Raw genomic sequence first — 13,193 nt, forward strand, 5'->3', positions numbered from 1 at the left:
CATCGAGCAGCAGGGTGTCAGTGGCTGGGGAAAAGCCGGGAGCAGGCGATGCCTCCCTGGTTCTCTCCCGTCTCCCTTTGCCCCCCTGGGCCGCCGCTCATTTCGGCTGACCTCTCCGGAGAGGTCTTCTATCACTTTTCATTACTAGTTTTACTTCGCCTGACCCTGCTCAGTCTCTGCTCTTATATTTTATTTCTCTCTTCTCTTCTGTGTTCTGGAACATACTTTCTGGCGGGGTTTCCTTCTCCCCAGTTGCTCCCTGTAAGGCCTCCCTGTCCCAGATACGAAACAGCAATAGAATGAAACCGCTCTACCAAGAAGGGTGTGTGATTTGGGTTAGCAGGCACCTCAGGACAACCAGTTTTCTGCCTTCAGTTCATTTTGACCTTATCACGCTTCTGGCAGAACTAGAGACATAGAGCATTATTTGAAATTTGGAACCTGAGTTTGTGTCTCTCTCATTCAGCGTCCTCAGTAAGGCTAGGGCACTGAATAACGGAAGACAGGTTTGCATCGGGAGAATTCAACCATGACATTCGTGCTAGTGTGATTTCCCACTTTCCATCAGTGGGCCTTTCAGTCAGAGCGTTGATGGAATCCACGGTGACCCAGTTCCCCTTCAGTGGTTTGCTGAATGACTGTTAATCCCTGCCAACAGTGACTGTTAAGTTAAGGCTTGGTGTCGGATGGGCCTGGCAATGCTGGTTCTGGCCTCGTGTCTTACTGTTCTGGGGGATGGCGTCAGAGGATTCCGACTTGTAGCTGTCAAGACCGGAGGCGTTTGGTTTGCTTCTCTTTGTAACGGGCTCTCTTTCTCTCATTTGCTTTTTCCCCCTTTAGGTGAATCACTTATCAAAGAGGCACCCAGACATGAAGATAGAGGAAGTGCCAGAGTTAACTCTACCCATCATAAAGCCCAACCGCGATTACTTCTGTCAGTATTGTGACAAGGTAAGAGGGAAGCCATCCGTGCTGGGATGCCTTTCCGGGAGCCCTGCGAGAACCTACTTGTCTGCGTGTATAAGTATACACTCGGATCTTGGAGTTACTCTCAATAGATGGTTCCCTGTCTCTCACTGGTTTTCCATTCGGATGAGAAAGGGCTAGAAGTGCGGCCTCATTTTAAGCCAAAATGTATCTCCTAAGCATTAGTTGACTTTGTGTTTAACATTTTTTTCTTCTTTCTGTGGTTTTGTTACAAAAGTAGAGGCTTACAAAGAGCTTAGTATAGGAATTTGTTTTAAATTCGTAAGCTCCAAAGTGAAAGCGTCTATCATCCTACTTGTAAAATATATACAGTAGGTTCGGAATTTCAGGAAGATTGAGTAGGATTGAGTAGGATGTGGAAGAGTTTTGAGATGGAAAACTTGTACTATTTCATCCTTATTTTTGTGCAGTTACAAAAAGGCAGATTATATGCGTATTGTTTCATTGTAATGTTGTTTCCTTACATAGTGTAGTCGTGTCCGTTTAAAACTGGGAAACTTTTTAAAACATAGATTCACCATTATAGGTACTAGTCACTATCAGACCTGCCGTCTTGGAGGATTCTTTGGCATGTAGCTCTAGGAAACATTTGAGAGCTTTTGCAGAAAGGCTAAGTGGGATGAACTGGCCTTTGGAACAATTGTTTTTCTGTGACTGTGTATCTACCTCTTAAACTTCAGGGTAAGGGATATTTTTATTATTACTATCTTAGATGTATAAATTCCAGGAGGCTGCCTACCATGTCTATATTATGTCCTTATTTTATATATCCTTCAATATAGCTGATAATATATTTTCTTTTGGGATACATGGATACTTTTTCTCATTTCTTATATGTAACAAAGGAATTGTTAGATAGTTTGCTTTAAAGTAAGAAAGTGGCACCATATATTGCTTAAAAAAAAAGATTTTATTTATTTATTCATGAGAGACACACAGAGAGAGAGGCAGAGACACAAGCAGAGGGAGAAGCAGGCTTCATGCAGGGAGCCCGATGTGGGACTCCATCCTGGGTCCCCAGGATCACACCCTGGGCCAAAGGCAGGCACCAAACTGCTGAGCCACCCAGGGATCCCCTGTATACTGCTTTCACGGCAAAGCATTTGAATTTGCAGGTTTATAAAAGTGCCAGCAAGCGAAAAGCCCATATTCTGAAGAATCATCCAGGGGCTGAGCTCCCACCAAGCATTCGCAAACTTCGTCCAGCTGGCCCTGGAGAACCAGATCCGATGTTGAGCACCCACACCCAACTCACAGGCACAATAGCCACCCCTCCGGTCTGCTGCCCTCACTGCTCCAAACAGTACAGCAGCAAGGTATGGGAAGGGCTTTGACTGCGTCTGAATCAAGGTCATTATTTAAGGAATCTCTTAAGGGAAGGTGATGATTGGCTTCTTCAGAATGGATGGGAGTCTACTGGAAGTGTTTTCCCAGTTCAGCTGGCTAAGAAGCCGCTTCCTGAGAATAGGGATTATAAATCCAGAATGAGAAGAGAATATGTGGCATTTCCCCAGAGTTAGCATATCTCATACATAATGTGAGCGCTTGACTGGTCTCCTTGTCCCTTGGTCTACTGAAGGTCTCACATTGGAATATTTAACATTCATGAGCTCAGGTTTACAGAAGCACTACGTAGGAACTTACATGATAGATCTTGAAAAAAGGGTCATTCTTGGTTGTGGGGGGAGCTTGTGATTGATTGCTACAGGTATTGATGGGATTAGGGGATGCAGTGAGATGTGCTGTCCTTACCTGACAGGGTGGGGTCGCATGGGTGTTCAGTTTCTTTTCAGCCTCTTCCTTTTCCTCTTGCAAAGCCTGTGTTGCTTTGGGAGGATCAGGCCCAGAGTCAGCACCACACCTTATTTTTTTGAGGCAAAACTTGAAAGACCTTAGGGATCTTTGCAGGGTTTGCAATTGAGAATGATTGCAAATAACTAACTCCAGTAGTGATTCTTCGTTTTGCCATACTTTTTCAGACCAAGATGGTACAGCACATTCGAAAGAAGCATCCAGAGTATGCCCAGCTCCCTAACACCTTACATCCACCCCTGACAACAGCTGTGATCAGTGCTACCCCGGCTGTGTTAACCACAGACAGTGCTACCGGGGAGACCGTGGTGGTAAGTGTGTGAACTGGTAAGAGCACCTCATCCCCTTCAGTGCCTGTCACAGCTTCCAATACCAAAGCCATGTCCATCTCGCTATATAATTGGCTGCAAAGGTAGCCCATTGTCCCTCACTCTGCTACCCAGGGCCTTAGGCTTATGTTTGGGTCTCCTAGTTGTCCCTTCGCAAAGTTCTCCGTAGAAGGCATAGCAGGAAATGTCCAACGCTGCTCCTGGGCTGCTAGACTGTCGGACCTCTTAGGTAACTCCCATCGGGCCTGATATAGACAGGTAGATATGGATCTGTAGGTAATCTTCCACCATCTTCTCACCTTTGGAGTTTTCCAATCTGAGTTCGGGGCTAATTTGTACCAGCAGTGGTGTTGACAGCTAATGTATTTTTTGTGACTTTTCTAGACAACAGACCTCCTAACCCAAGCCATGACAGAACTGTCCCAGACCTTAACAACAGATTACCGGACATCGCAGGGGGACTACCAGAGAATTCAGTATATCCCTGTATCACAGTCTACGTCCGGCCTTCAGCAGCCTCAGCACATACAGCTTCAAGTGGTGCAAGTGGCTCCGGTACACATCCTCCTCTTTACCTTCACAAATGTTGTATCATCACTAGCCAATATGGTGGTGGGCAGTGCGGGCGGTGGGGGGGGGCGGTCAACAGAAATTCCCAGTTCTCACAGCTAGAGCTGGGCCCCACGTAATGTGCTTCGGCGTGTTAAGTTCTGAGTCTGAGGCATTTGTAAAACTCTCCCAGCCCCCCGGCCGCATAGGGCTCTGGACTTAGTGTAAGAGATTTCTGTCAGTAGCGGCCTAGAGGTTTCAGGCTGCCGGGTATATACTGTCATCCTGTGCTACCACAGGATAGATTACGTGAACTCTTTCTGAGCCTCTTCTGAATCCCTGGGCACCAAAGTTGACCACTTGGTGGGGGACCAGTTTGCGAAGTCCCTACTTGGGCATCGAATGCCTGAGAGGTATGGGAGGTTGTGAGGAATAATTGCGAGTTTTGAGTAGTAGGCAGTACAAGGTACAGTTATTGGCACAGGGGTACGACCGCGCTCCTTCTACCAGATAATTGGTAGCTCATTCTCACTGATTAGGGAGCTTGTCCTCACTGATTAGGGAGCTAAAAGAAGGAATCTTCCCAGAACTATTGTTTCATTTAATTATGCTGAGGAAGTGTGCTCAAGGCACAGATGATCAAACCTGTTGCTTTGAAGTAATTTGGCCTGAAAACGTAGGAAAATAGGAGAATTTAGGACTAATACCAGAGTGGGAAGTGAGGAGTTGCTACTGTGATTGACTGTTTCTTATCTTGTTTTTCTTATAAGACAGTTCTTAACTTCAGGCTTTGGAGGAACCTGTGAATCCCTGAAGTAGCCTGTAAGGTGTGCTGTATATGTACATTGTTCTGGAAAAAGGGACTATATGTTAGCCAGACTTTTCAGAGATGTCTGGGATACATAAAAAGGTTGGGGGCCACTGTTCTAGCAGGTCAGTCGTGACAAGCTGAAAGCAAATTCTCTTCATTGGTCTCTTAACCTTTCAAGGATAAGGTATTAAATTTAATTGAAACTTAAGGGGAAAAGGGCTTTTGATTCCCAAGAGCTTCTCATTCAGCTCATGACGAGGAGGTGTATTCCATTTAGCTCCTTCTCTTCCAGAATTAAATAGCATTAGGCTTATGTTTTCATAAGCATAACTTTTAAAACTATCTTCTCTTCTAATGTCTGCCAGCTTGGCTTAGGCGTGGGCTCTCTGGGAGCGAAGCCCTGGATGTGAAGTTCCGACGGCTCCTCTGCTGTGATATGGTTTCAAATGAACCTTTTCTCTGGAAGGAGTTCCCTTCCCCTTAATCAGTATGCACTTGGTCTCCCCGCCCTCCAGGCCACTTCCCCACACCAGTCTCAGCAGTCCACCGTGGACGTTGGCCAGCTCCACGACCCTCAGACCTACACCCAGCATGCCATCCAGGTGCAGCACATCCAGGTCACGGAGCCTACTTCCTCCACACCGTCGTCATCCCAGGTATGTTCTCCGACCCCTCACCCAGGGCTGTGTGGTCCTGGGGACCCTGGGAATGTTAATAAGAATGAAGACATGTTATCTCCAGACCTAGTCCCCTTGACTGTTGAAATGATACCATTCATTTTGGTGCCTTAATTAAAGATCCTATCTTTGGTTCCAGTTTTTGTATTGACATTATGGACACACTTGCATGAAGTGATTAGCTTCCCCTATGCAACGGGAGCCCTGTGACCTTGTATCCTAGGGACAACATCAGCCTTTGCTTCTTGTTCTAAGTGACTGTCTGATAGTATGCAGTTGCTAAGTTGTTCCTTGAATTTTGGGACAGTGACTTTGTGTTTGTATGTTTGTATGTTTGTGACAGTGACGGTGTTTGTATGATATAGAGTCTGTTACTGAGATAGCAAAGCTACATCCATTCAAAAAATGTTTATTAAAGTCTTTCCTTTTGCATAAAACTTTTCTAGGTCTTGGCCTCAAGGAGCTTGGAGTCTAGTAGGGATATAACATTATATATATAGAAGTAAACAGGATATGACATGAAGGTATCTGAACCAGAAAGGACGCATGTAGACCCACCTCTGATATTCACAGGCTTCAGGAGAAGAGTATACATGAAAGCCTGCGTGCCATGTGTCTAGGTGGTGAAAGCTTTAAATCAAGCTAAACTGTTCAATAAAATATATTCTTTGCAACTATATGGATGAAGCTATAGGCTATTATGCTAAGTGAAATAAATCAGTCAGAGAAAGATATTGTATGATCTCACTTATACATGGAATTTAAGAAACCGAACAACCAACCAAAGGGGAAAAAAAAAAGAGAGGGGAAAACCAAGAAACACTCTTTTTAAAAAAGATTTTGTTTACTTATTTGAGAGAGAGGGAGAGAGCAAGCGTAAGTGGGCAGAGGGGCAGAGGGAGAGGGAGACAGACAGGGAAAGAGAGAGGGAGAAGCAGACTCCCCGCTGAGAGTGGAACCCCGATGCGGGGCTTGATCCCAGGGTCCCAAGGTCATGACCTGAGCTAAAATCAGATGCTTAGCTGACTGAGCCACCCAGGTGTCCCCAGACTCTTTACCTACAGAGAACAAACTGATGGTCACCAGAGGGGAGGTGGGAGGTGCTGGGGAGATGGGTGAAATAGGTGATGGGAAGTGAGGACGGCACTTGTGATGAGCACTGGGTGTTGTATGGAAGTGATGAAACACTATATTGTACGCCTGCAACTAAGATTACACTGTATGCTAACTATACTGGGATTTATGTTTATTATGTATGTATTTATTTATTTAAATATTTTATTTATTTATTTTAGAGATTGAGTGGGGGGTGGGGGAAGAGAGTGCAAGCAGCGGGGAGGGAGAGGGACAAGCAGATTTTCTTTGTGCAGAGCCAGGGAGCCCGACACTGGGCTCGATCCCACGACCCTGAGATCATGACCTGAGCTGAAATCAAGAGTCAGATGCTTAACCGACTGAGCCACCCAGGTGCCCCCACTAACTGGAACTTAAATAAAAACTTAAAAAAAAATGTATATTCTATCTTCCTACTTGACACATACTTTTTCATGATAACAAAATTGAAAAGTACATGCAAACTAACAACTGATGCTAAATCACACGGATAGTGCCAATTTGAAATTACTTGCCTTTCTGCCAGATGCATGGGTGACACTGGCAGCTTCCCGGTGGAGGTGGGAAGAAGCAGGAGAAAGGCTTTCTCCCTCCCTTGCTGACTCTGTGCCCTTCAGATTGCTGTGGAAATCCATCGGAGAAACATGCCCTTTCTCTGCTTCCTGCTTCCTGGGGGGCATTGGAGATGGGAGGCTGCTTAGCATCTGATGGCCCCTCCCCTCCCTCTACTGTGAACTTGAGCAGCTTGAGGTTTCTGACACTTGTCCCAGTCCCAGACAGTCGCCTGTATCCACAAAGGGCCCATCTTCCCCACCCCCGCTGGCATCACACAAAGGAACCCTAGGCTGGAGGGACTACTTCGCAGAATGTGGTGGCACAGGGACAACCTTCCCTAAGACTGGGAAGGCTCCCCGTTTCTTCTCACCCAGCCTCCACCCTGCACATCATGGGGCTTTCTGTATAACCACATGTCTCAGCCTTTTCCCCATCCTTGCAAAGTTGATCCCATGGCCACCCCCTTGGTCCCATGTGCCCAAATACCATCAGAGGAGCCCACAGCCACAAGATAGGACCCCATAGGGTGACAGACCCAGGGAAGAGACTTGTTACAGGTCCTGGAAGTGTGTGCAGGGCCATTTCCACAGGGAATGGAGGACTCTGGTTCCCAAGTGTCATTTAGAAGGGGACACATATTCCAGGTCCATGGTCTAAGGGTGATGTGGGTATTTAGATAAGTTATGAGTGTTCAGAAAAGGGAACGATTATGTTTAGCAAGGAACCAAGGATATTTCTGCGGAAGTGGTGTCTGAATTAGGTCCTGAAGGAGGGGTATGATTTTGACATGGTAGTTGGGGAAGGCATTATGATCTGAATGTGCGCTCATTGTGAATAAAGCCACAAAGGTGGGAAACCAGTATATTTATGGAAACCCTTTAGGTTACTAACAGGAAATGATGTCTAGGAGAAAGGTTGGAAAGGTAGTTGGAGCTGGAGTTGGAGGGCCTGAATGGCAAACGGATTTCCCAGTGTACTCAATGGAAATTGTGATGTTTGAGTTCAACTTCAGTTTGTGTTATAGATTCGCTTTATGACACAGGCAAGTTCTTTAGCTTCTCCGTTTTTCAGATTTTATGTAATGAAGATAATTATTTTTGTGTTCATTTATCTTTCTAATAAGCTTAGTGAAATTAATTTTTTGGATATTCTTGTAGATAATCCCTCGAAAACTAATTGGGATTTGATAGTTATGATTGCCTTTCATTAATCCTATTCTTATTTAAAGTATTATTTTAGCAGTGATACTTGCAGTATTATAATTCATGTTAGCCAGATTTCTTTTCTTCAGTTATTTGTGAGACTTAACTATATTGGAAGTCATTCATTTTCTACTCTTGCTTTCTCTCTCTCTCTCTCTCTCTCTCTCTCTCTAGGTAGCTGGGCAGCCCTTGAGTCCTGCCTCCCAGCAGTCCCAACAAGGGCTCAGCCCTTCCCATATACAGGGCGGCTCCTCTACGCCAGGCCAGACTCTCCAGCAGCAGCAGCAAGGTTCCTCTGTACAACACACCTATCTACCCAATGCTTGGAATTCATTCCGTGGCTACTGTAAGTAAGAAGCAGGCAGAGTGCTGTAGCTCGTGGGTGGGGAACCTACAGCTATGGGTCATAACTTTATCAGCTTTAGAATAAATTTTCTGAATTAAAGGATCATTGGCCATTTTTTTACACTCCATAGTGCATGTCCTTGAATGAGATTCATGACCAAATTCAAGGCAGCATTCTGATCTCAAAGAGCCACCCAATTCAGAGATATCAGGAATACTGCCAGAGGAAGTGTAGGCAAATGAATTAAATAGCAGAATAAATGGATCTAGGGTATGCTGATGGTGGTGATTCATCTCTTTCATCAACATTTATTGGATGTCTTTGTATCAGTGGATGTGCTAGACCCTTGGTATATAAAAAATTAATATTGACATTCATATCAGTGACACCACCCAGTAATGTTAGCCAGCTTTCATTAAGCTCTCACTAAGTGCCAGGAATGATTCTAAACCACATATATGTTGCATTCAGTATTCACAGCAACCTATAAGTACAATTGTTATTTGCACTTTCAGATAGGGAAATTCAGACACAGAGACACTTGCCCAAGGAACACAGCTAGTACCTAGAGGATTGGAACCCAGGCAGAGTTTACACTCCCCCCACTGTGTGGCCTCTCCTTATAAGATAGTCTTTGGCTCAGGGAGATCATTATCTAGTAGGGGGAGATGTATGAGTAGATGTCTTTCAAAACCCTGAAATTATTACTACAGAAGCAGCAAAAGGCTGGCTGCGAAAGTCCTAATAGCTAATGGTTTTGGTGAGGATGGCAGCCTCAGATATGAGCCGGGAAGTATGTCTTTATGAGTGAAAGTCTGGAATAGAGGAACAGCTAGACCTCGATAGTAGCAACTAGGAGCATTAGGGGCTGAGAAGTTAGGGAGGCCAGTGTTGGTCCTCCTCTTATTGATTTCTTTCTTTAAATCTGTCTCCATTGTCCTTGGTCTTTGGATATGTTCTGTAGATTTGGTATGGAATCAGGCTCAAACTCTACCTGGTTATTTTTACAATCTATCCTCTTAAATATTGGTGGTCACAATGAGAGCTGAGTCTTGTTTGTAGCCAAGGAAAGACTCCTGCTCATGGTGAATACCAGGAGAAGCCTGGTAAGTAGACGTTTATACTACATTTAATTCCTGTGAAAGAAATGTGGAATGATGCAAATAGCTGTGGTAATAATAGAATGAGCTAGCATTCTAACCTGAGGAAACGATTCTGGAATTGACATTTTTTTATTAGGGAAAACATTTAAGATACACAGAGGTAGAATAGTATAATGAATGCCTTTTATACCCATTATCCAACTTTGGTTTTCAACTCAGGGCCAATCTTGTCTCATTTGTACCCCCATCATTCTTTCCCAGTCCCCCAATTATATAATAATCCATATGATTTCATCTGTAAATATTTTTTAAAAGATTTTATTTATTTATTTAGAGCACAAGTGTGTATGGGGCTGCAGAGAGAGAATCTTAAGCAGATTCCACCCCGATGCAGGGCTCAATCTCTGAGATCATGACCTGAGCCAAAACCAAGAGTCCCATGCTCAATTGACTGGGCCACCTAGATGCCCACAAAATATTTCTTAAAATGCAACCACAGTACTGTTATCAAACTTGAAAATAAATGACAGTAATTTTTTAATACTCATCAAATATCCACTGTTCGCATTTCTGTGATTGTCTCACAATTTTTTTTTTTTTTTGATGGTTGGTTTGTTCAAATTGAGTCCCCAGTAAGGCTCCTACATTGCAATTGGTTATGTCTTATGAGGGTTTTGTTTTTTTTTTAATTTTTATTTATTTATTCATGATAGACATAGAGAGAGGCAGAGACACAGGTAGAGGGAGAAGCAGGCTCCACGTGGGGAGCCCGACGCGGGACTCGATCCCAGGACTCCAGGATCGTGCCCTGGGCCAAAGGCAGGCTCCGACCCACTGAGCCACCCAGGGATCCCCAGATTTTATTTTTTTAAGTAATCTTGACACCCAGTGTGGGGCTTGAACTCATGCCCCCAATATCAAGATTCACATGCTCCACCAACTGAGCCAGCCAGGCAGCTTTTGTTGTTATTTTTGAATGTATGTCTTCTCTGTCTTTTAAGTTACAATTTATGTGTTGAAGAAACTGGGTCATTTATTCTTTAGAATTTCTCATGTTTTAGATTTTGCTGTTGTCATCTCTATGTTATCATTTAAGATTTTTCTCCTGTCCTTTTTATTCACTGTAGATTGGAGGTTGATCAAATTGACGTTCAGTTTTTTCCACCAAAATACTTCTAACTGGTGGTGTGTACTTCTGTCAGGAGGCACATAATGTTTGGTTGTCTGTCATTTCCCTTTGCTCCACTGTTTCATTAGGGATCACAAAGTTGTCATGTTCTGATTCTATCATCCTTTACTCACTTATCAGCTAGAAGATGTCGTCGTCATCGTCTTCTTCTTCTTTTTTAAGATTTTATTGTTAAGTGATCTCTAGACTCAATATGGGGCTAGAACTCACAACCCCAAAATCAAGAGTTGAGCACTCCACCAAAGTGCCCCTAGAAAACTTTTGTAAAGAAAAATTTTTATCTTAACTGACAGGTTACTCTGAGGCACAGTTTGCACAGGAAAGGAAGGATAAATGCTTTATATATCTAGTTCATATCTTTTATTTACCAGTTTTCAAAATAATGAGTTCTTTCTTAGTATTATCCCAGGTGAGCAGTGAGGGATATATGTGTGTGTCTTAGTATCATTTTATTCTCATATATTTCAACACAGTAGATGTGTTTCAAACTACTGAAGTTGTTACCCTTATTAATGCTCAGATTATCCCATTGTTGGCCAATGGGAACATCCTCAGATTGGCCCCTGTGTCTTTTCTGCATGACCCCATAGTCTCTTATAGCATCTTGCATGCTGGTGTGATCCCATTTCATCTAGGTCATTGACCTAGGCTCAACTTATAACATTTCCTACACCAGCACTGGAATCGGACAAAAGCCAGAAACTTTGGTTCCTTTAAGAGGAAAATATTATATAAAAACCATCAACTGCACACTAGGGTGAACTTTGTTTTTAATTTGTTTTAATAACACTGGTGGTGAAATAAACTTCAAGTTAGATTAAGTTGTGATTAGTAGGCAATAGTGTGTGCATACATTTGCCAGTGATTCAAATCTGGATGTAAAAGATAAAAATATTAAGCTAACAGGTAAACCTTTGTAACTTATTTCAAGGTTTTAAAAAAATTATTGAATATTTGTCTTATGGATATTTAGAAGCCACATTTGGGGGAGATGCATTGATTGTTTCTGATATTTTATAACTCTCTGCTAACTTCCTCTGATCATTCTTTATCAGAGTATCAAGATCATATCATGATAAGACTTTTACATGTCAAGAAATCATGTCATGACAAGACTCTTACAGCAAGCAAATCTATGGAAAATTTCTCAGTGAGGAATGTGACAGGGCAGCCCCGGTGGCCCAGCCGTTTAGCACTGCCTTCAGCCTAGGGTGTGATCCTGGAGACCCGGGATCAAGTCCCATGTCAGGCTCCCTGCATGGAGCCTGTTTCTCCCTCTGCCTGTGTCTCTGCCTCTCTCTCTCTCTGTGTGTCTGTCATGACTAAATAAATAAAATCTTAAAAAAAAAAATACATGGATAATTTATTAAAAAAAAAAAAAGGAAATGTGACCACTGGTTAGGTATTTGTTTCTACAACTTGTATTAGAATCTGAGACCACTTAAGTATGAATATTTTCTGTTTTTCAGCATCAGAGATTCAAATGATGACCCTTCCTCCAGGTCAGTTTGTGATTACAGACAGTGGTGTGGCCACTCCTGTCACCTCTGGCCAAGTAAAGGCAGTTACACCGGTAAGTGATCTGCTCGGGAGGGCTTTCCTGTCCATTGTACCCTCTGTTTTCTGCTCCTCAGTTTTCCTTATCTGAGTTAGAAGTACATCCTGTGTATTCCCATAACTCCTTATGGAGCTGTATTATAATTAATTATTATAGTTTATTTTAATTACTGATTTACTGTCTATCTTTTCCTAGCAGACAATGAATTCCTTGAAAGCTGGGTCTTAGTCTTTTTTTTTTTTTTTTTGGGGGGGGGGGTCTTAGTCTTTATCTCTTTATTCTCAGTGCCTTGCTCAGGAGGCTGGACTATAACAAATGGTCGATAAATACCTGTGCAATTAGTAACTATAATGAACCTCCTAGATCCAAATATGTACCAATTCATAATTGATCACCTTTTTTATGTGCTTTGTGGAAAGTATTCATGACTATTGGTCCTCAGCTGGATTGGGAGAGAATAATTGAATGAATATGTTACAGAGCTCTTTTAAGCTATTTTAAACGTTCAACCCTCCTCCCCTGCAGAACATTGCCGTGAATTATCTTGTTATATTTAGATTAGGCAGGTCAATTTTAGTTGTACCTGCTACCTCTGTTTTTATCTTCACTGGTTTGTTCTGGTCTGCCTCTAAGTAATTAGAAAACAGAGTATCTTAAGTTTAAATTATGAAACATACTCCTAAGTGACTAGGGATATTGGGATGTTCCCAGGGGAAGACTATTTCCCAAGAAGTCTCAAAGAGTAGCAGGGTAGTCTAGTGGCTTCAAAACCTGATTTTTCCCTTTGAAAGCATACTGAGAGCTTAGCCATTTCTTAGCACACAAACTCACATTAATTAGACTATGGAGAGATATGTAAATCCAGGGTAACACTATTATCAGTGAAGACAATACCTAATGTAAAATGGAATAGTCTCGTTGGCATAATCAGTGAAATTTTTACTCCTGGTGGGACCCACTGA

The 13,193-nt window shown here is 42.9% G+C and overlaps 1 protein-coding gene across 6 annotated transcripts in view; it reads left to right on the forward strand.

The window, feature by feature from the left end:
- PRDM10 (PR/SET domain 10) overlaps positions 1 to 13,193 on the forward strand; it is a 96,447-nt gene that overhangs the window by 79,086 nt on the left and 4,168 nt on the right. For all 6 annotated transcript variants that reach the window (XM_025464905.3, XM_049109753.1, XM_049109755.1 and 3 more), the window contains 7 exons: positions 841 to 951; positions 2,103 to 2,303; positions 2,967 to 3,110; positions 3,513 to 3,683; positions 5,004 to 5,144; positions 8,210 to 8,381; positions 12,143 to 12,246. In XM_025464905.3, the coding sequence (XP_025320690.1) occupies positions 841 to 951; positions 2,103 to 2,303; positions 2,967 to 3,110; positions 3,513 to 3,683; positions 5,004 to 5,144; positions 8,210 to 8,381; positions 12,143 to 12,246 (1,044 nt within the window). The remainder of the gene's footprint in view (positions 1 to 840; positions 952 to 2,102; positions 2,304 to 2,966; positions 3,111 to 3,512; positions 3,684 to 5,003; positions 5,145 to 8,209; positions 8,382 to 12,142; positions 12,247 to 13,193) is intronic.

The sequence above is a fragment of the Canis lupus genome, chromosome 5 (genome assembly GCF_003254725.2).
Source record: "Canis lupus dingo isolate Sandy chromosome 5, ASM325472v2, whole genome shotgun sequence".
Lineage (NCBI taxonomy): Eukaryota > Metazoa > Chordata > Mammalia > Carnivora > Canidae > Canis > Canis lupus.